General features: G+C 41.9%; 1 protein-coding gene across 3 annotated transcripts in view; it reads left to right on the top strand.

The window, feature by feature from the left end:
* Positions 1-21716, top strand: part of daam2 (dishevelled associated activator of morphogenesis 2) — a 106618-nt gene extending 84902 nt beyond the window's left edge. For all 3 annotated transcript variants that reach the window (XM_076749071.1, XM_076749069.1, XM_076749070.1), the window contains 10 exons: positions 4061-4167; positions 5188-5272; positions 5484-5590; positions 6531-6619; positions 9400-9568; positions 10146-10253; positions 10595-10655; positions 11074-11205; positions 17697-17867; positions 18068-21716. In XM_076749071.1, the coding sequence (XP_076605186.1) occupies positions 4061-4167; positions 5188-5272; positions 5484-5590; positions 6531-6619; positions 9400-9568; positions 10146-10253; positions 10595-10655; positions 11074-11205; positions 17697-17867; positions 18068-18280 (1242 nt within the window). In that variant the 3' untranslated portion in view covers positions 18281-21716. The remainder of the gene's footprint in view (positions 1-4060; positions 4168-5187; positions 5273-5483; positions 5591-6530; positions 6620-9399; positions 9569-10145; positions 10254-10594; positions 10656-11073; positions 11206-17696; positions 17868-18067) is intronic.
* Positions 21717-22933: the final 1217 nt, after the last annotated feature.

Genomic DNA, 22933 nt, shown 5'->3' with positions numbered 1-22933 from the left:
CAGCTTCATTGCTCTACGTGTGTGTGTGTGTGTGTGTGTGTGTGTGTGTGTGTGTGTTGACACAAGATGTGTTCAAGCACAGTATTGAGCTATAGGTCACCTTTTTTGCAGAACTCATTGCTCAACACACAATCACTATAGTTATCCGGTGAAACAGAAGTGTCAATCTTTCAGGCTTTCTTTATGTGCATACAAGCATATAGCACCTCCTATTTAGGAGCTTTACAGAAATTAATAGTGTCTTTCAGAACATTGTAGAGCTGTCCGGTCTGCAAATTTTTGTTTTGGTGCACTCACACCACTGTCATGATGTCTCTCTAAAAACCCACTTACTGCTCAACACCAAAAGGCAGATAGACAAAGTTAGCAGCAAGCTGGTGAACACAGTAAAGCATTTAGCAATTAAGAGTGTGATATTTCTCTCAGGACATGGTATAGACCAAAAACACAGTTTAGGGTTAGGGTTAGTAAAATACTGGACTTTCATTTGTTATTTGTCACCCGAAACACGACTTCAGATGAATGCTAATGCTGCTCTGTGTCTGCATTATGTATAAATGGGAAACATCCTCACTATGTCACCTGTTTAAGGTGAAAGATGATATGTCTAGTGTTGCATTTACAGTATCATGTGCTCCTTGTGTTTAAAAGATAAATTACTGCAGATTGAAAGACATGTTTTCACCACTTTTTGAAATAACAGTGTAGAGGAAATAGCAAATTAAAGAAGGTGCATAGCTGGTTGGCTTTATCTTTTGGTGGTGGTTCAGAAAAGCCTTATTTAAATCCAGCATTAATCTTAATAACCATTGTCTTATTTTTCTTAATCATCCCCATTTCCATTTTAGTTACTGTGTTGATTTCCGTTATAACCATCATCTTCTTTCATTGCCTTAATTATCATAATTTATCATCGTGAACTGAGCACGAAAAGCCTAAATGTAAGTGTAGCCACTTAGATGCTAAAAAAGCCTTCACAGTCAGGTTGCCTTGCACAACAGAAAACAAACAGTCCAAACACCTCACCACATTTCAATTGTGCCACTTAATTATGGTTATTTAAGATGAAGTCCCCAGTTACATTAGGTGGTGTGCACATGCTTTACACAAGTTGGCAAAATTGCTTTTAGCGCGGGGGCAGACGGGTTTGGCAGGCCTAGTGAATAGGAGTTGTCCACTTAACCCAGTGCCAACCTCATTCTGCTCCAGGCACCCTGGGTCAATGCAAGCATGGAAAAAAAACCTTTTTTTTTTTTTTACAAGCTGCATCTGTTTTACATACTACGTCATAGCCAGCAACCTCAAAAGGGTAATTTCTGGCAAGCAGGAAACCAGTGCAGACCATAAATAGAATGTGTTTAACATGCAGCCCCATATTTTTGTCATGGCATGTATTCTTTCCCCTCGTGGATTTTTAATACTACATTTGTGGGAAGCTTACAAAAATATCTGAAGGGCCTGAACCACGTTTTGAACACGTTAAGACTGTGATTTCTGTTACCTGAAGAAGAGGAATGATGAGAGGAATACAACACATATAGTATGGCATGTCATGTCTCTCGGTGGCCTGACGGAAGACACCTCTGTTGACTCCTGAGGCAGATCTCATTATCTTTCAGTTCCCCATAAGCTGGTTCACTGTTCCTGCGATCTTGAAGGGCTGGATTGACCGGGTGCTCACACTGGGCTATGCATTCTCACAAGAAAAGCAATACAGCCTGGGTGTCTTCAAGGACAGGAAAGCCATGCTGTCCTTCACCACTGGGTCTCATGAATCCATGTTCAGTGCAAATGGTATTTGTACTTGGACATGGACTTGTGATGATGTATGAGAGGCCCCACCTGCACACAGATACATCCGTCAACCTGGTCATCCCTCACATCAACAACCACTCTTCATTAAGCCCATCTGAGCAGCGGGGCAACCTAGTGTTGTACTTTGTTCCTGTCCTTCAGGGATCAGAAGTTATACTCATAACAATTTGTTCCCTTTCAGTCAATTCACTTGATACAACACATACAGTATGGGACATGCAGTTATGCCCCGCAGAGCAGCCACCAAATTGGCATCAAACCTCTGCATCATAGACCCAGGAAAAAGGACAGAATGAATGTGCAGTGATGATCAAATGGCTGCAGCATAGATACCCATTTAAACAAAGCCTGTGGTGTTTCCATGCCCCTGGTCGGATGTACCCTCACACCATGAGGCAGTGGAATACTTTTGCTGTCAGGGAGATAGCTGCCAGTGAGAAAGCCTGTTCAAACAGACCCTGGCTGGATTAATAAAAGAGACAAACAACTGGTAACATAAAGACACACTCTGAGTGCAGTCTATGCAGGTTCATAGCATACGCACAGGACATAGCAAATGTATCCTCCTCTGCTTTTTGGATGCAAAAGCAGGAGGACAAAAGCTTTAGAGCTCAAAAGCCATAGTGTTATAAGCTACAGGGATAATCTTATGCAAATATGTTGCCTTTGGGCGCAATGTAACCTTGGAGCTGTTCAAAGTGAATGAGAGGGAAGCATAGACAAAGCATGAAGGTTGCCCGCTCACTTTGTGGAGGTCAAAGCGAGAAGCAGTGCATTCTTGTATGAAAGAAAAATCATATCTACTGACTGAATCTGCTCAAATGGGGAATCACAAAGGGCCTCAAGCACTAAAGCCAAATCCCATGAGGGGATGCTGGATTTAACCACAGGCCTCAGCCAGCAGACTCCTTCAAGTACCGCATGGGAAGAAGTTGAGTGCCTGGCATCACTCCATCCAAGCCAACACGACAGCCATGACAGTCTCCTGAGAAACATTAAACACAACCAAATCGGGGACTACAACCTGAGGCAACAAAAGCACATTTCTGTACATGGAAGGGTTTTGCAGTGCAGTGTACAGTGTTTTCTGACATTGGACCCCTGAGTAGAACTTAGAAAAGCCCCTCTCCACTCAGCCTCAGAGCTAGAAGGAGTGTAATGCTAAATCTCTCTGGGATGCCTAGTGGTGGGCTCTTGCTCCAAGTCGAGTGTTGTTGAGTCTGAGTAGATGAATGCAACTTCACCAGTTGGTAACCCAAACTCGCAGAACCCCTAGGGGCAGATGGTAGTACTGCAGGCTTGTGAGGCCTCGCAGACAACTTGGGTTTCAGCTTTTTCAGCTCCATCCAGATCCAAATACTGTCAATAGCCAGGCACTGTGATAAAGAGCAGCAGAAGACTTTTTCTTCACCTGTTTGGCCTTGGTGCTCTTTATGAAATACGAGGCTTGAGAGAAACGTAGCAGTCCACGTGCAGCTCCACTCACCAATCTGAGGTAGTAGTTAACACCAATGGGGGTGTTAAGCTAACTTTGAGCTGGTGGTATCCTGCTGAAGAAACAGAGCTAACTAGCTGTAGAAAGCTACTCCAATTTGATGGATGACTATGTCTATGAATCCATATATGTGCAGGTCGTGCCTCACCTACGTCACCACAGGTCATCTGCCTTAAAGACGTGAATAGATGTGTCCTTAGTCAGACCATGAAAGGTGTGATATCCTGTGCTATATGTGTTGCGTGAGAACTGGCTAAAAGGCAACAACTCTCACTAGGTCCTACTTTGGATTTCACTTTCACTCTTTTTTTAAGATGTTCTGCAATTCAGTCCAGGATTTACAACTTTTTAATCAGTCTTGTATGATGGCCTCTGACATGTGATGAACGACAATTTGACACTCACAGTCACTGACTGTGAAAGAAAGTCAGGGAACTGAGGCCAACTAAAGTGCTTGGATCGAGTGAAACCTTTTAGTCTGTGCATGATAGTGACAGTGATTAGCTGCAACAGCTGGACTTGGTTCTTTTGGGTTTTTAAATGTTTAAGTCTTTTTTTTGTAATATATCGTCTCCAAGTGAAGGCATTGGCTAAATGCTTAGAGGGGGCCATTTCATCTTTAGGATAAAAATGTCAAAGATGTGAGGAGGATACATTTCAACTTGCAGGCTTTGCATTTTATATGAGCACTCTTATAAGTGAAACTATGTTGCAAAGTTAATCTGCTTCTTTGTCTTCATCTTTCTGCAGAAAGACACAGGCTCTATGGATGACATATACGTCAGCACGCGGAAGGTCAAAGAGCTGTCAGTCATTGATGGTAGACGTGCACAGAATTGTATCATCCTACTTTCAAAGTACGGGTCCCAGCCAGAACTCTTTATTATGCTACATTGTACCATCAGTAGATGACAAATTATGATCTGTTAATTAGTCTGTAATTCTGTAAGATGTCCAGAGCACCTGCTGTTGTGAAATAAGTGACACTGCAACCTTTGGGATCAGGGGTTAGAGCTGTAACACTGGTGGAGCTGCTTAAGGCAGGTTCTTCGTATGTCTAGTGGGAAAATGTTTTTTAATGGACACATCAAGACATCTGTCACCGTAATTAAATTAACATCCACTTATTGTTTTGAAATGACAGACTAAAGCATTGTCTGAGTGAAGATGCATCTTTGGAGTGGTGGTCAGATTTCAACAAGGTTTTTGTCTGTTATTAAATATTTAAGTACTATCAGTGTCTACGTTAAGTCATGTAGAATAAATTAAGACACATAAAACTGACCCCTGTCCCAAGGGGTTTTCAGTCCCACTATATCTGAATTGGAATCAGCTGTCATCAATTAAGATTCACCCGACAATATGGTTACCATTTGTATGTCTCCTAACAGCAATGTTCCAAAGCCCCTTTAGAGAATTTGAAGCCTAACCCCCCTTGACAGATCAATAAACAGGCTTCCTGAAACCTTTCTCTGTCTGACAAAACTGCAGCATGGTCCCTGAGCTCACTCTCATGTCAATAGTAAATGACCTGAGGGTATAAACTAGACCCAAATGGGGTCAGCAGTTGGTCAATAAGGCTTTGATGTGCAGATTTACAATGCTATTATTGATGACAAACCAGTACACTTAACACTCATAACAGCTGGCAGTGCTCCCAGAGTTGATGCTGGTCCAGATCAGTCTTAGAGTATTAGAATCAACCCACTCACAGTTTTCTGCATTGTGTGTTTGTAATATGAAAAAAAATATATATATATATATATATATATATATATATATATATATATATATATATATATATATATATATATATATATATATATATATATATATAAAAAAAACAACTGTCATTAAATTATTTTCTCCCTTTGCAGGTTAAAAATGAGCAATGAAGAGATCAAAAGGGCGATACTGGAGATGGATGAGAGAGAAGAGCTAGCCAAAGATATGCTGGAGCAGGTGGGGTTTAGTACTGGATGTATGATCATGTACACTGTATATAGTTTGTAGCAGTAGCATTATGCATTATGACTGTTTGAGTAGGTAAAAATGGATTTGGTTGATGGGGAAAGATTAAGAAATCTCACAGCTAAGTAAAGCTTATCAGCTGCATAGCACCCATAGACAACTGCATTACCATTTGGAGTAACATTTCCTTCCATTTTTGCAGCTGCTTAAGTTTGTCCCAGAGAAAAGTGATATTGACCTGTTGGAGGAGCACAAACATGAGCTGGAGCGGATGGCCCGGGCTGATCGCTTCCTCTTTGAAATGAGCAGGTACACATTACTGTACAACACTCCGCCTCCGATAACAACATTTGTGTAACTATTTAGCTTCTGTTGTATACTAGATTTTTTCAATGCATGGAATCTGCCTTTTGCAGGATCAGTTAGTCTTTATGTAAAACATTTGTAAGAAAGTGGGATATGGTGATGACCGTACTGTGTAGAGTTTATCAGTTACACACAAGTCAGTGTTTGTGTGATAGAACAGATGTAATGTTTGCATCATGTAGTGTCTGAAAGTCTTTGGCATGCATCTGAAATGGAAGATTTCAGATTTTGTGTGGAATCAAGGTACAAGTAGATCCAACTAGTCACCTACATATAGATCTTAAAATATTGAAAAGCACAATGTCTGTTCAAAAAGAATGATCTTTTGAAGCAGCCTTGAAGGCTAGGATCAAGAACAAGCATCAAACTTCAGGCTGATTCATCATTTAGCTGAGAAAATAAGTCATGGCTGCCCTTTGAGGATTCCCATCACGTCAGAGTGGGACATTTTAAATCAGTGCTTTTTTCCACATTCCATCCTTTCTCAGAGTACTGTTTGTACAAGATAATTAAACCTTTTCATTTCCTTCTGTGAAACATTACCCAGTCCAACTTCTCTCCTTTTGACCACATCTCCTTTGGTCTGAGGAAAACATCTGGGATTTAGTTATTTCCTTTTTTTTTTTTTTTTTTTTTTTTTGCCAGTTAATATCCCTGGTCTCTCTTTGAAAGTCCCACTTCCTCGCTCGGCGAACATTTTGGCAAGTTTAACATACCCATTTGTCAACTCTCCAAGGTGATGGGACCCCATTAGATGATAACAGACCTGTGAAAGAAGAGAGAAGGAGTTGAACTTTCACTCACCAGGAGACAAATGTAACTCACCTCCTATTCTGTTTTTCTTCCCTTTTCTCCTCCTTTTACTTCTTTCTTCCTCCATCAGAATTGACCACTACCAGCAAAGACTGCAAGCTCTGTTCTTTAAGAAGAAGTTTGCAGAGCGTCTAGCTGAAACCAAGCCTAAGGTTGAAGGTAAGGACAAAGATCTCGGAGGCCACTAAAAGGCAGAGAACTTGACTCTCAGTGATTGCTTATTTAAAGGATAAGGCAAGTAAAGTTCATTAATCTTGCTGTCAACAAATTCCATAAAAAACACTAAAGAATGAATTGATCATAATAACAAGTGTCTGCCAAAGCCTGATACATCTTGTTCCACTGAGCTCCATTGTTGTCCAAGAACTATGAAAAACACATCACCGAGCCACTCTGTTACACTGGCTGCCATGTTACTGCTTTACCATGAGTGCACACACTGTGTAGTTTATCTTTATTAGATCCTACATACGCTGACCTGCTGCCAGAGATACTCACTAAAGCACCAAGTGTGTTTTCATCTGTGGCTGGAAATAGTCCCAACAAATGCATCGTTTCCTCCAGTTTTGGCAACATTTGCCAAAAGGAAATTAAAGAGCTTTTCTAAAAAACAAAACTTCATTTGTTGTTTTTAAAGATTAGCTTGCACAGGGACCCATGGGCTTGGGACTGAGTGCCATGGACAGTGTAGATCAGCGGTCCCCAACCTTTTTTGCGCCACAGACTGGTTTCCTGTAAAGCAATATTTTGATGGATAAAAACAAATGATTAAAAATGCAACTCACCATTACACTGAATGTAGGTGTTGTAATTAGTGGGAGCTCTGCACTTGTTTCTCTCCAACAAGAAAGCGTCATTGCCTCATTTACTAGCCTGTCACCACATATTACACAGAGCAGGCTTGGTGCGTGAGAATCACCGGAAGCAATAAACTCATATTTTAAGTAGGACTGCTGATATTGTCTCTTAAATGCAGCTTTCTTTTTCTTGGATGTTGTAGGCTCTTCTTCTGTCTCATCATTTGGCCTTTTCCCCTTTTCAAAGAAGCTCTCCAAAGACGTTTGTTTTTCACTCATTTTTGCTAGCTTGTGGACTTACTTTCTTACTACCGTATCACGTGACCGAGCAGTTTGACGTGGACAGAGGCACAGGCAGATGCACCTGATTTTCAAAATAAAACCTCTTTCAGACTCTGATGATCAATAAAATATGTTTTGTTCAGTCTCTCTGTGCAGCCCGGCACCAAATGGCCCCCGCTGGTGTAGAGGATTCAGAAAGGATTAAGAAACAGACACATTGGGCCAAATGCAAGAGCATTTTCATATTCTTATCCTGAACCTCTCTTAAATTTTCCTGTGAGGGTTGCTCATACGAGCGTTCCAAATAGGACTCAGCAAACTTAATTCTTAACTGCATAAACTTGTCATCAGTTGTTTCAGCCAAATGAAAGTCACCTTCATTAGACGTGCATAATTAGCACCCCTAACATACCATATACAGTAAGGCTGCTTGCTGTCAGAATTCAGCAGGAAAAAGCAGAACTACTGGCAGTGGAGTCACTCTGGAGTCACTTGTATGTTCCACTTGAAAAACACTGTTTAGACAATGGGTTCTTGCATGAGGCCCATTGTTTATTTTTGATCTTTTTATGGGATTTGTTGACAATAAGAAAAATACAGAATAACAGAAGTTTCATCCTTTCAAAAGTCTAAAGATTAGTTCCTTAAACTGTGCACTTCTGCCATGTTTTAAACTTGTTCTTACAATGCTGTTTATGCATAAATGAAGCAGAAGATTTCATTTTGGGCATTTGGGCATTTCAGGCATCTACATTGGCATGATTGTGCACGTTCACGCGAAGTAAAACATAGTGTCAGGCACTCAAAATGTCATTAACTTTGAACACTTTGACCCGTGCTTCTCACACTGCCTTGTGAAATCCCTTCTTTGTTTTAAGTGTGCACATGTGCACATGGTGAGAGCGGGTGGCCAACTGTATATTGGCCCACTGTAGTTTTTCCCTTGAAGCCAGCTTCCATTTTACCAAGAAGGCTGTTTTGGAAAGCTGGCTCATGTTGAGAGGGGAGAGCCTTTCTCATAAACACTGCAGCTCACTTCAAAGACTCAGGGAAAAGGCTTCCAATGAGGTCTGTGCACATGTGCGTGCACATGTATGTACATGGGTGTGTCATGTACATGAAGCTGTTATAGTGTCTGTTTGAGCCAGAGCTACTTGAAAGACCCTCCTGCTCCATTGGCTTATATGGCGTTCTCTGTTTTGATGAGTATACTACATTATTTGTCATATACGCTAGATGAGACGATATTCCCCACTCAGCATGTTCAATAGCATGGTCATGTTCAGACATTTCAGGAAACAGTGTAGTTGGCTGCCAGCCCCTTCTGCAGCAGAACGCTGTCAGCAGAGCCAGAAGAAGCATGGTTCCCATGCTGCATTTCAGCAGAGAGAACTGTAACAATAACAATATGGACTTTGTTCATGATCTTCACATACACACTGAGGTTTGCTCTTGGAGAGGGGGAACCACCTGCACTGTACATGATCCGTCTGTTCTCTGGGGGGAAAGAAACAGACAGCACAGGGTTGTGTGGAGTATTCCCTTCTCCCTGCTGTTTTATGGATGGATGGAAGGACTTGATGGGTTTCCCTGCCGAGCTGCCCAGTTGTTGTGGAGAATATTGATCAATCATCGTGAAGGATGTTAAAAATGAAGGAAAGGATGAGAACCTTTGGGCCATGTACAGTTCAGAGTTTGCATGTGTGTTCATGAGGGCTGAGTAGAGAAACAGAATGGAAGGGGATGGAATGGAAAAAGGGCAGTTCATTATGTAATATAAAAGGTGACGCACTAAGCACACATATCAATCACCTACTGTATGACCTCTCCAGCTGCTTCTCACTCTCGGTTTTCCTCCAGCCATCCTGAATGCATCCAAGGAGGTGGTCCGGAGCAAGAGGATGACTCAGATCCTGGAGGTGGTGCTGGCCTTCGGCAACTTCATGAACAAGGGCCAGAGAGGCAACGCCTATGGCTTCAAGATCTCCAGTCTCAACAAGATCGTTGACACCAAGTCCAGCATAGACAGGTGGGCTGGGGGCACTATGGATGACAAATGAAGTACTGTAGCACCTGAGATTGAAGTGTTCTGAAAAAAAGAAAAAAAAATCATACATTCTACATAGTACATGTTTACAGTGCAGCATGGACTGTTAGCTGCTAAAGTAGCATGATTTTCCATGGCTTAAAATTGGAAATTGGCTAAATGCAAACAAATTGGACTTTTTTTTTCTTTACATTTGCTGCTTGTATGTCCCACAGCATGATGGGAGTGGAAATGTCAAAATAACTTAGATCCCATATGGAAATAAAACAAGGAAGTGACAAAATCAGTGGAAATAAAAGTAGATTATTTGAGAGTACTAAAGCTAAAAATGTCCCATCAACATGATGCTTACATCCCTTGATTCCTGTCAGTCAGTTCATATCCAGTTCCTGTATTTTTTTTATACAGGCAAAAGTAGTGACTGTGCCATGAGCCTGCAAATAATATGACATCAATGAGCTGAACCTGAGCAACACAGCATAAATAAGCAGAAGGTGTACGTCTCTGTTTCCTAGATGACTTTTGTTCTAAAACTTTCTTCTGATTTCTGATTCAACAGGAACATCACCATGTTGCACTACCTGATCATGATCTTTGAGAAGAACTACCCTGACACACTGCACATCCAGCAGGACCTCAGCAGTGTACCAGAGGCTGCCAAAGTCAAGTTAGTGCACAACATCTCACTGTAGCGATTCTTACATAGCTAATAAAGATACCTATGGATCTTTATTACAGCACAGTGTCAGTCCTAACTGCATGTGCTTTAAGGTATTGCAGTGCCAACAGTTGTTACTGTAAAAAATACTCTGCAAGATATATAGTTAGTAGGTAATTTTGATTGTAGTCATGTTCTTTTTCAAGTATTTTGGAGTCTTTTACCTGAAAAAGTCATCGAAAATGTAAATTAGGACAGTTTTTCCACCCAAAACTTGAAGGAAAGTGCAGTACAAGACAACAGACAAAAATAGGCTCTGTAACAGGTTTTTTTTCCCCTTCTTTTACTAGTTTGGCGGAGTTGGAAAAAGAGGTACACAACATCAAAAGTGGACTGAAGGCACTAGAGGCGGTGAGTTGTAATGCGTTTGTGTCATGTTCCGTCCCATTGGTTCTTCTCCTGTCTGTAATTATGCTGTGGAGCAGGGCAGAGCTGGGCAGAAGGGTGAGGTGTTTAAATGCTGGCAATGCTGACACAGAATGGCAAATGTCACATTTGCAGCCACACACAGAAACAAGGGCTTATGTGCATGCACACATGAATGCACATACACATATTACACTTCACAGAATTCTGCTATTTTTTTTATAATGTTTGGTAACTGAGGAAAATGTGCTTCCCTTAGCTTAAAGGAAAAATCACTTTTCACTTTCTCTATCTCTCTCTTCCTCTGTCCTCTCTAAGTGCATGAGACACACAAGAATGTCATAACTGCATCAATTTCCCTTTTGAAAATCATGCATCTGTCGTCTGTTTTGCCCTCCTCCAGGAGCTGCACTACCAGCAGAGCAGGACGAGGGAACGTGGGGATAAGTTTGTAGCTGTGATCGGTGACTTCATCACTGTGGCTGGCTTCAGCTTCTCTGAACTTGAGGACCAGCTGAGTGAAGCCAAGGACAAGGTAGCTAATGGCATAACCACTCAGGTGTACAGTGAACAGTGTGTGTGAGTGCAGAGAAGCTCATACTGTAGGCTCATATGTCCATGTGGGTGGCTTTAATGCATCCTTTACTAGCTGTCTTCACTGCCAAGCCTTCATGTCAGACAGAGGAGGAGGGAGGAGGGAGAAACAGAATACTGAAAGGAGAAACCATGAACCCTCTGTGTGTCCCTCTTAGTCCAGTTTGATGATTCCAGCAGCGTCGGGGAAACCCAGCATTGACAAATGACCATGGATTCCCCCTCATCCTCCCTTTGTGTTGTGTGTCTCTCTGAGTTAGTGGTTTAAATCCACACTCTCCTGCTTTGTTCTACTGGGAAAAGTGGTCTTTTGAACTCTGCTGGCTGAGGTGTTGATGTATGGTTGGAAAAATGGAACCAAAGATGTCAGAGGGACTGTGGGAATCCCAAAGTAAGACTGTGTTGAAAAGATGTATGTGTACATGTTATTTAATTTGTCTGCCTTTGGTGCTCTGTGGCACATTTAGCATCCTGATGCTGACACATTGGAAGCTTTTAAATGTTGTAGACTGCATTCAATAGTATCATTAGCACAGATATTACATCTCAGTTTATTAAAGGTCCCATATTATGAAACTTTTTCAATAAGTTACATAGGTCTATGAGTTCCATAAAAGATGTTTTTGAAGCTGTTTGCTGGAAATAGCTTTTAGGAAAAGATTCTCGCCTCCCTCTGTTTCCCTCTGTTTCAGTCCCTTTCACAATGCGCTGTTTCTGGTGTCTGTAGCCTTAAATGCAAATGAGGTGATGGGTGGGAATATTCAAATGTGCCTGCTTCTTATGTCATTGTCCACACCGAATTTGATTGGCAGACAGGGTACTTTCAGATATCTGTATCTCACTCAAAAAAGCATGGATGGTCTTATTTCACAGTTTGTATGTGTGTGGCAGCACCAGAGACCCGCAGTAACACCCCAAATCCCAGAAAAAGTGAGTTTTTCATAATATGGGACCTTGAAGATATTACAGGTCACATCCATCCCACATATATTAATGAATTCAGCACATATACCACCTGCCATCAAGGGGCTCAGTCGGTTCTCAGAGCGTGCGAACCCCTGGCAATGAGCCAGAAACTCTGTAATTCACAGTTCACCCGCTCTACAGAAACAAATACTCTCCAAATCCATCCTGTCTGCTCTGTGAACCCACCATGAAACCGCTCAGCTGACATGTTGACCCTTCCCTGAAGCCGACAGCAGCGCACTCGGGGAGGTAACTCCAGAGCTGTCAGATAATCATCGAGGTGAAAGAGACTTCACTTTTTTTTGTCGGCCAACTGTTGCATTAAGTCACAAACTGATTATGTTTGTTTGCTTGTTGGGATCCTGAAGAGGAGTTTTTATTTAGGATAGGGAGTCATTCATTCACTGGTAGCTGAACTTTGGGTTTTGTGCTGAACACTGACTGCCTCCTTGGTGGAGGTCTGAGAGCATTTTCTAGTTAAGTGTCTAATTATTATTATGGATTTTCCATGTTTTTAAGGAGTCTGTTCACATTGAACAGACCCCCACTGTGTCTGCGTTCACAGTGAACCTGTCTCCAGATGAATGTGGTTTTAATGTGGCTGATTTCCCTGTCGTTGACAGCGTTGTCGTAGCGACGTTTACTGCTGCAGAGAGTGTTGTGTGTTGTTGCTGCCGAGTTCACACACTAACGCTGCACCAGAGGATTAGCTATCAGCTCCTAAATCACAGATACTGAGTGTGTCTCATTTTCTCTAGTTCAGTTCTACAACTGGTGGAAATGTAGTTAAGAAATAGATACGGACTGACTGGCTGAGCCTTGTCTAACTCGGCTTCGTGCTGGCCCAATCACAACAGATGTGACGTTAATGAATTGATTAAATGTAATTTTGTTATTTCCAATCGTTCCGGACTTCTGACCTTTGAGTAATGGGTAATAAGCAAACCCTCTCTGCTGCTCTAAAGACGCAACAGATTGTGAAAGAGACAGAGAAAGGAAGGATAAAGGGCCAATGGGCTTCATTTTGGAGCCTCCCCTCTCTTAATTATTTGTTCAGGGTGGAGGTTGGTGAAGAACTGGAGGGAGAACAGGCCAGTTGGTACATCACGGGAAATGAGCGGGAGGAGCAGGGCAGCAGTTACTGCTGTAAAACAAAAGAACCTGTGTTCACCAGCTCAGACTCTAAACACACACTTTCCCTGTATGTATGTGTGTGTGACTTTGTGGTTGGTAAATGGGGAGTGTGACGCTCTCGGATGCGCCATGAGGTTTCCAGTGGAATACAGATCTGGAAGTGTGGGTGTGTACTCTGTGTCTTAAGAAGGTAGAGGAAGATGAGCGAACAGCAGGAAGTCCAGAGGAGGGATTTTCCTCTTATCCCTCTCCTCAACAACGTATGCACACACCCACACATCGACTTGTTCACAGACAATACAAGATTCACTCTCTATCCAAGAACAAACCAAAGCAGGAAAAAGCAGAGCAGGGAGTGCCTGAACACAGTGCATCGCCACATGTGCTGCTGGAAGGGGAAATACAATCTGAAGATAAAAGAATTGAGTTCAGTTCCTTCAAGCCTTCAGCATACGTGGTGGAAACGTTGGCCTCCTCTTGCCTTGTAGTCTTCTGCAGACTGTAGATTGGCGGTATCTGGTGTCAAAGGTGTGGTGTTAATAGTTTTCATGTCATCTATGGAGAGAACACATGCTAACTAGTTATGACAAGTGGACAGAGCACAGACTGAAGCTATTCTGACACATGAAAATAGCCTAGTGTGCCATATCCAGCAGCCTTAGACGTGCAGTATATTTAAGGTTCAGAAAACAAGAAATCAGTTTCAGATATTCTTTGAAATATGTCATTGGGGTTGGAAGTAAGGGCCTGCACTCATCACTGTTCAGCATGGTGCTGAGAAATAGTTTGTGTCAACGACAATAAAATGATGAGTCGTGCTTTCTAACAAATATCATAGACACTTCATTTCTTCACATAAAGGGACAGCTCCTGTTAGTTTCTGCTGTTCCTGCATCAACGTCAAAATAAAACCTTTCAGATAGGTAATGAAACAGAGCTTTTTGATTGAAATGCATTTTAATTGTGATTGAAATCAGTTTCTTCTTTGTTCCTTTGCATTGTGGGCTGAAAACCTCCCCTCCCCATCCTGGAACGTGGGAGTTTTAGTCAGTTGAGACTGGTGCGAAGCCCGCTGTCTGTTGTAAATTGTCCACTTGTCACTTAACTCACCATTAATGCAGTCCTTGAGTTTGAGTGGGGCCTATTTTATACTCCAGAGGTCAAGTGAGCGAGAGTGTGTCAGGAATTCATCCGTTCTCTGTGAAGCTGTAAAATTATTCATGTGTCCTTAAGGAAAAACATAGAATTCACACAATACAATTAATGGATCAAAGCTATGAAATAGTTGAAAATGTTGATCCTTCTCTTCAGGTGCATCTAACCAAAGCTGTACAAAACCTGACTTCATTGCTGAGTCTCTGCACATACGTAGTATTTTGTTCCTGTTTTCATATCTAGGTCAACACCAATTTCAAAAACTTACAGTAATTCCCGCTTGCACACTTTCATTGGCCCGACCACCCACCTACCATCCCTGTCTTCCCGGACGAATTCTCTGTGCTGGATAAAGAAATGACATGCTGCATGCTGTTTGTGAAATGATGTAGTTTAGTTGATTAGGTATCCTTTGAGTGCATGTGCACAGCAAGTTCTCACACATGCAGCGCAGTCACAATACCTCTGCATAATTGGCAGGATTTAAGCAGCGGTTGAGGAGTTGGTGCCAAGCAAGACCAAATCCATGATGTGTTAACCAGAGCCAATCAGAAAGAGCCTGTAAAAAATGTGTGGATTCTGACCAGTTTTAACTCCAAGTGCTTGACAAAGACCAATCAACATCCATGATAAACACATAGAAATATGAAATTCATCACAAACAGTGAGTACAACACAAAAATCAAGATAATTAGCCTCTCACAGAGTGTGTGTGTGTGTGTGTGTGTGTGTGTGTGTGTGTGTGTGTGTGTGTGTGTGTGTGTGTGTGTGTGCGCACGTGTGTGCACGTGTGTGTGTGTGTGCGTGCGTGCATGTGTGTGTGTGTGTGTGTGTGTGTGTGTGTGTGTGTGTGTGTGTGTGTTTACTCATGTAACACAGACCCGAGGGGACGAGAGGAAACAGATTTGACCAGACACATAATTACAGAGGGGGAGAGGGATGATGGTGGGGGTTGCTATGGTGACCAGCCCATAATGACAGGATGATTTTGTATCCTGAGAAAAGAGCGAGCCCCAACTCCTTCATATCACAACACTACAACCACATACAGTACGCTCCTCCTCCTTTATACTGAAAACACTTTACTCCAACATACGATGAGGACAGAGCAGAGCTCAGGGAGAGACTGCTGCTCTCCAACAGCAACAGAGATCATTATGGGCTGCAGAGACATACGCCAGCCGTTCTGTATTAGACGTGCTTTTCCTTTTGATACTTTGAAGCTGCACCAATCAGTATTTCTATATAGAGAATGCAACACGTCTCTGTGCAGTGTGAAAGGGGTCACTGAAGGGTATTTTGGATCATCATCCGCAAACTCAGCTTTCATCAACATCATTTTCAGCTGCAGTTGGCAGCGAACAAGCTCTAGTTGAGCTCTGCTGTGTAGTTGAGCTCAATATTTCGAGGAGTTGGTGGAGAGAGAATGAAAGTGCATCTCTACGAGTTGTTTAGGTGACCAAGTGATGAAAAGAAATGACAATGAAGACAGTTTTACACATATTTAGCTGATATTGAGGGCTAAAATCATTCAGATAATCAATGAATCTGTTGATTATTCCTCCCATTAATCCATTATTATTCAAATCAAATAAAAAAAGCTAGGTTTTATTATTTCCAGCAACAAATCCCTCATCTTCCTGTATCATGCAAATACTGACAAGCCACTACAATAAAACAATGACATTAAATGAATGCAGCCATGCACTGAGAATAAAGGGAAATGTAACTGAACAGACTTTGTTTCTGATGTGTAGAATTAAGGATTCACTTCAGACTGTCTGACTAATGGCATGAAATATTTAAAATACTTTAATGTTACATGATAAGTTACTTCAGTGCGTCTCTGACCCAGTGTCAGCTAATTAGTGTTGGCTAAACCTGCTGTTTCTGGCAGATTTGTGTCTGTGTTGACACACAAATGCACAGTTTGGGGTTAATCTAAAAACACATGTAGACAGACACACCTCACAGCTGATCTCTCTCTGTTTTGTGATGGATCAAGCTTTATCTTAGGCCTCATCAAAGAGCTGTATCAGGAGAGTTTATCAAGCATTAGCTTTATCAGGGGGTACATACAGTGTATACATTGATCATCACAAAACAGAGACAACAGATGGAAGGGAGGTTTTTTTTTTTGATTAAAAACTGTAATTGTGTGTTCTTCGCTGTATTGTGAGTCTCTGCCATTTCTCAAACGCTTGCCCCAGAGACGGCATCATTTCGTGTAATTCATCGCATGTGCTACACGACACGCGGCATTGGCCAACTTACTGCCCCCACGTTAAGAGACAGTGTGTGTTGTGCATCATAACATAGACCCAACTCATCCATGATGAAATTTGCTGCCATTTTAATGGATTTATTTGTGTCTTTGTTGCAGATGTACTGATATCTTTTATGTTCTTTCACGTAAATCACATTCTGAAAACATGGGCTTTGCTTAGAATAGAGTATTTAGAAACTGTGGTGTAGTTATCTTTACTGAAGGATCTGAGTACTTGTTCCACCACTGCTTTCATTTATGTACATTTTGAGAATAATAGCAACAGCAAGGGCAAGACTGAAAACCTGCAGTGTCTTTGAGAAATAGTAAGTGTGGTTGTATTGTGTCAAGTGGAAAAGCTGCATGTGTTTATTTCCTGAAACCAGTACAATCAGCATGAATAAGCATGCACTTGAAAAGGAAAAATGATCTGCAGTCTAGTTTTGCCAGAATTCTGCAGCCACACATGGATATTGGATAAGGATATTGGCTTTTTTTGCTGTATACTACAGTTCAAAGGTGTGTGTGTGTGTGTATACACGTGTGTGTGTGCGTGTGTGTGTGTGTGTGCGTGTGTAGGAATGTATAAATGTTTGACTGCAGGCAACATCTTGGCACAGACCAGTGGACAGCATGGACTGAACAGAGTGGACATACGGTGCTCAAATGCACGTATTCGTGTGTGTGTTCTGCTGTTTTTGAGGACATCAAGCATGCATTAGAGCAAAGGCTAACATGCTAACATAACGAGCTTGGAGAGATCTGAGCCACAGCAGAGAATACAGTACATACAATAAAGCATTAGTTTTTGGTGTGTGGCCATGTTCATCTGCCAGAAGCTGCTTGCAGACCAGCTTTTCACTCACTTCCCATCAGAATGTAAAAATGATATGCGTGTTGTCTGTGTGCAGTTTACCAAATCTCTGAAGCACTTTGGGGAGGAAGAAGGGAGGATGCAGCCCGATGAGTTCTTTGGGATCTTCGACACCTTCTTGCAGTCGTTCATTGAAGCCCAGCAAGACCTGGAGAACATGCAGCGACGTAAAGATGAAGAGGAGAGGAGGGCACGGATGGAGGCCATGGTGAGACACACATTAAGAGAATAACCTCGAGGAAGCAGCAGTTTGGAAAAAGCTCTTTGCTTTATTGTGTTGCCAAAGAAAGATTAAATTCTTGTCTGTTATCACCAACAAATACCTTCTAGTTTAAGGTTTTAGAAGAAGTGTTTCATGTCCCCTCTGTTTCTGTCTTTGTCCCCTCACTTCCTGTCTCCATTTTCCAGCTCAAGGAGCAGAGGGAGCGGGAACGGCGGGCCAAGAAAAGTGGGGGCTCCGATGAGGTCGGTGGGGAGTTTGATGACCTGGTGTCGGCATTGCGTTCCGGTGAGGTCTTTGACAAAGACCTGAACAAATTCAAGCGGAACCGCAAGCGCTCAGTCAACCAGCTGGTGGAGGGCGGGGGCCGCGAACGAGCTGTCACCAAGGTCAACTACTAGATTGGGAAAAGGAAGGAGAGAAAAAAAAAGACTAGACGCCTGAATTCTGCCGTGGTGTAGATGTCGGAACACCTTTATTCCAGATCCTTGAAAGGTGACCATTGACTTGGAGAGGATGTAAATAATGGCTGAGCTGGACGTATAGTGACATGTATGGACAGCCTCGCCGTTTTTGAAGGATGCAGCACTCTCCTCTGGTCTTGTAAAGCTATTTCCAACACGTGTTTCCTGGACGTCGTACGGTCTCCTGAGCTGGACGAAGAACAGTTGGGATTGATGGACGGACAGACAGACCACTGTGACACATTATCCCATATCGTTTGACCATATCCTTTTAACACTGTGCTCAAACTTCCAGCTCTCTGTCTCCTCCTGTTTTTCACTGCTCTTTTTTCCTCACAAACCCTTTGCTGTTCCCCAGTAAGTTCCTTGGTGCGGGAGCAGCTCTTTCTTTTTTTGCTATCTGGCTCTAAAACACACAGGACATCGGGATCAGCCAGTCACACTGTGCATATATACACGGCCAAGAGAAACGATTGGAAAAAGGACTTCAGGCAGATTTTAAAAAAACACACAGAATAAGAAGGTGGGATGGGGGAACAAAGCCATAACCTCTGCAGTCGTGGTTGCTTCAAGTGTTCCCCAGAAAGAGACTTATCAACCACAGAACAGGTGGATGTTGATCAACTTCCTTTCCTGCAAAGATGGGCGTGCGGTCAGAAAAACACAGAATGCTTTGAAGGCTTCTGAAAGAGTGAGGAAGGATATGTGACGGGGGGGGGGGTCCCCGCTTCAAACCAGAGGATTCATTCCAATGTTCTCCTCCAGCACACAGCATTCCCAGGGAGGATGTGCGGACATCCAGAGCTGCGATTTCAGACTCAACTCAAGGAAAAAATAAAACAGCAAGCTCAACTTGATCCACCTGACAAAGTGATGACTGTGCCACAAGGGTCAAGCCTCACCGACACTCCTCAGTGGTTTCAACAATATTCTGGCATCAATTTGTGCCAAAGCAAAGAGAAAACGAATGGAAATGTATTATTACAAAACATACTGCAATTAGGCGTTGATATATATTTATATTTAGATGCAGACAAGCTAATTGCAAAGATTTAGAGGATTTTTTAAGTTTTCATGGCATTTGGAGGTTTTGTACATGCAATACATTATTTGTTGGTGTTGCAAGTTCACATTGCTGTTGAAGTGAATTTCTATACGGTTTGCGCCATGTAAAAAAGACAGTTGCTGATCCTTTTCTCACACCTGTATGTCTTGTTTGCACTGTAGCGTTTCTGATAAACCTTAGACTCACAGGCGTCCACAAGCCGATCTGCAGCGTCCTCTCTGTGCTTCAATGGGCAGCAGAGATAATGAAGGAATGCCATGTATGGATTTAAACTGAATGGCACAATCTGCAGGTAGTTTACAGCGCTCTCCCTGCTCAGCTGCCAGTGGGTTCACATCTGAATGTGTAGTCTGCTCCATCAGTTGCAACTAAAATGCGGCGACTAAAAGCTGCATAGCAGTTGTGACTGAGCCTTTAATTCCTCTCTTCTATAGTGTTTGTAGGATCTGCTCCACCGGTGCTGAAACATGTGGACAGAGCTCATCAGTACAGACATCTCAAGTTAATCTAGGGCTCGATTACTCTGTTACCACCATTCAGGCTCCTCATACAGTATTTCTGTGCGTTCATATTTCTGTTGGCAGTGTAATCTCAGCCCACACTATGTGCTGAGTCTGTTATTACAAAGTTGGGGTACAACAAAGCATTTAAATGGTGTGGCTTGATCAGTTTAGGGTTCTTTTAATGTGTACGTTGACAGGAAGGCAGCAGCCTCAGAGAGCCTCGTAGAAATCCTCATTTCCATCTTTCCTTCCACCTTCAATTACATGTTTGTTTACATATGGCTAGACCCCGTTACTATGGGCAACCTTTTGCCAAACAACAGTCAGGCTGTCAGACCCCCACATTCTGTACGAACTGATGCCAACCTAGGTCAATGCAGTGTTTTACATGTTTTTCTAAAACCTGAGCCTTAGGCACGACTAAGGCTGTAATGTATGAGCTCGCCTTGGTACAACATTCAGATCAGCTTCTCATAGAAAGTGAAGGTGCTGTATCTGCGAGGTGTCCAGCAGTACAATTGGAAAAACTGGCACATCCTGTGTTTAATCTCCTCTGTCGTGCATATTTTCTAATAATCAACACTTCCAAGCCGAGGCTGTGTATTCACAGCGTCAGTTTTTTGGAATATGCCCTCATTAAGAATAGGTTGGTTGGTTGAGAGTCTGACAGGTCAACAGATTTGCGCAGCAGCACCTGGATCAGTTTGTCAGGGGAAAGAGATGAGTAGTTTTTCCTCGTAGTATCACTTTTACCACTGCACTTCACTCAATAAGCACTTGATGTTACAAGAAAACCAATGTTGGATTATGGGTCATCAGCTTTTATTTAATTTCCAGTCTTTCTGAACAAACTCTAGATGTACTGTATGTCATGAAGATAACTACAGTAGTAATAGCTATCCCAGTTTGCCTTTGTTCCTTCATTTTGTCAGCGTTTCTCTTTTAAACATATTCAAGTGCCTCTGACCCACTTTTCACTCACACACCATTCCTGTTACTGTGTTTTAGAGCTTGTGGCATTCCAGTGTACAGTGTTAGCTGGTGAAATGCTGCTGACAGTTGGAATGAAACCGATTGGCGCCATCTTGTGGTGTCAGATCTGACATCGCAAACAGTGAAAAGCAGTTCTCCAAAACTTGACCGCAGCTCGAGGCACAATAAGTCACCAAAGTCTCCTAAAAGTCCAGCAGGTATAGACCAGAGAGTCTGACCTACAATGACAGCCCCCCCCCCCCCTCTGATCCTGAACCTTTCATTTGTCCTCAGACTGAAGTGTAGAGAACCTGGTGAGTGCAGAGAGGAGTTCTCATGTCCCACACATAAGAGATTAACTGCTAAACCAAACAGCTTCAAACCTTCAGACACTTTGAGAAATCAGAAGTCCCTTAAGTCCTAAGGAGAAAATGACATGATTGCTCATGCTTTAACCAGCATCTCATGTATATTTGAGCTATTCCATTTCCTAATCTCTGCTTTTGTCTTTCGAGTTAATCAGATTTAGTATATTAGACTTTGGCAGACCCTTTAAACTCTTAATCAAGAGCTTTAACCCATATTGTAGTGCAGACTATTTACTGAGGGGTATTGCAACATTGTCAGTATTATTACATGTTTATGTTGTTACATGTTTGGATGTTTATTTGGCCATTGACTGGCTGATTTTGGGGTGTACAGATGGAAATCAGAGGAATGAAATTAGTAGCTTGTTCAATGCACTTTTATTATGGGACATTTCCATTTGCAGCGACATTTTGAGGGCTTAGATCCCTCTAGAATTGAGAAGGGTGCAACGAAAGAGTGGTGCAAAAAAAAAAACAAAAAAAACAAAAAACATGGTGTGAAGAAGGAAAAGAGAAAAGGGGCGACTGAGGTTGGGGAAATCCAGCTGGGCCCTGGAAACACATGAGCAGTCAGTGTTGGGTGGGTGGCAGGGAGACAAAGAGGCGACGCTCGTACGTAACAGGAGTGTATTGAGTTTGAAATCCTCACTTGTCTGTGTCACCTGCTTTGGTGTGTAAAAGAAAAAAAAGTGGAATGTTTTCTAACCACATTTCTGTCAAATCATGCACTTGGCGTTGACCTGCATGCCCAATGAAGGGTGCACAAAGTGTGATGTGTTGACTTCTCAATAGAAAATTGCTTGTAATATGGAACACACCTGTTGCACAACAATTTGTACTGCCTGAGAAAAGTTGCACCCAGTTTAGAGGTTGTATAATTGTGAGGAGTCAGTATTTTTATGGTTGGAAAAAAGTATCCTCCACCGAAAGATGTACAGTTGGAAAAAAAAAAAAAAGCATTTTGTACACCATTCTTGATGTTTGAGATAAGATTTAAAAAAAAGATCAAAACATTGAGGAATGTTCCATTTTCCTGTAAGTTGTACCTCTATTTATTTGCCTTATTTAGTTTGCTATATTTTGTATGTACACACAGCATTACAACAAAATGTTATACTAAAAATATGAATATGAATAATTAAACTGTGGTCCGTGTATGATGGATAGTTTTGAGACTTGTATAAGAATGAGAATCTTTTTTTTTTTTTCATTTCTATAATTTTATTTTTGTTTTGTCTTTTGTAGGGTTACAATAAACTTTTGTCCCTAACAACTGATTGTTGTTTTTTTCCTTTGCAACCATTGATTGTGATGAGTGTTATTGACAGTGCAGGTGCTCAGTGGTGTGTGCTGATCGACAAGAAGATGGTTTCCACATGTCTACATACTGTTAGTAAGAAATCTATATTCGTGATCCATGTTGGATTTTATGGTTTATAATCCATTAATCCAGCGATTGATTTATTGTCCATGGACTAATATCAATAAATGTAATAGTTATTTATAAGTTAGTTATTTATTAGTTATATATAAGTTATAATAAGTTATTTGTCAAGAAAAATGCCAAACATGCTGCTGCTTTTTCACTAGTTTCAGATCATTTATAGACCAAACGCTTCACAGCTGACAGTGAGTATTGATACATTAATTGATGAACTTATCTGTCAGTTGCTGCTTTGAT

The sequence above is a fragment of the Chaetodon auriga genome, chromosome 14 (assembly GCF_051107435.1).
Source record: "Chaetodon auriga isolate fChaAug3 chromosome 14, fChaAug3.hap1, whole genome shotgun sequence".
In the NCBI taxonomy this organism is placed as follows: Eukaryota; Metazoa; Chordata; class Actinopteri; order Chaetodontiformes; family Chaetodontidae; genus Chaetodon; species Chaetodon auriga.
Note: the sequence above shows the minus strand (reverse complement) of the source record. Positions and strands in the feature narration are given on the sequence as shown.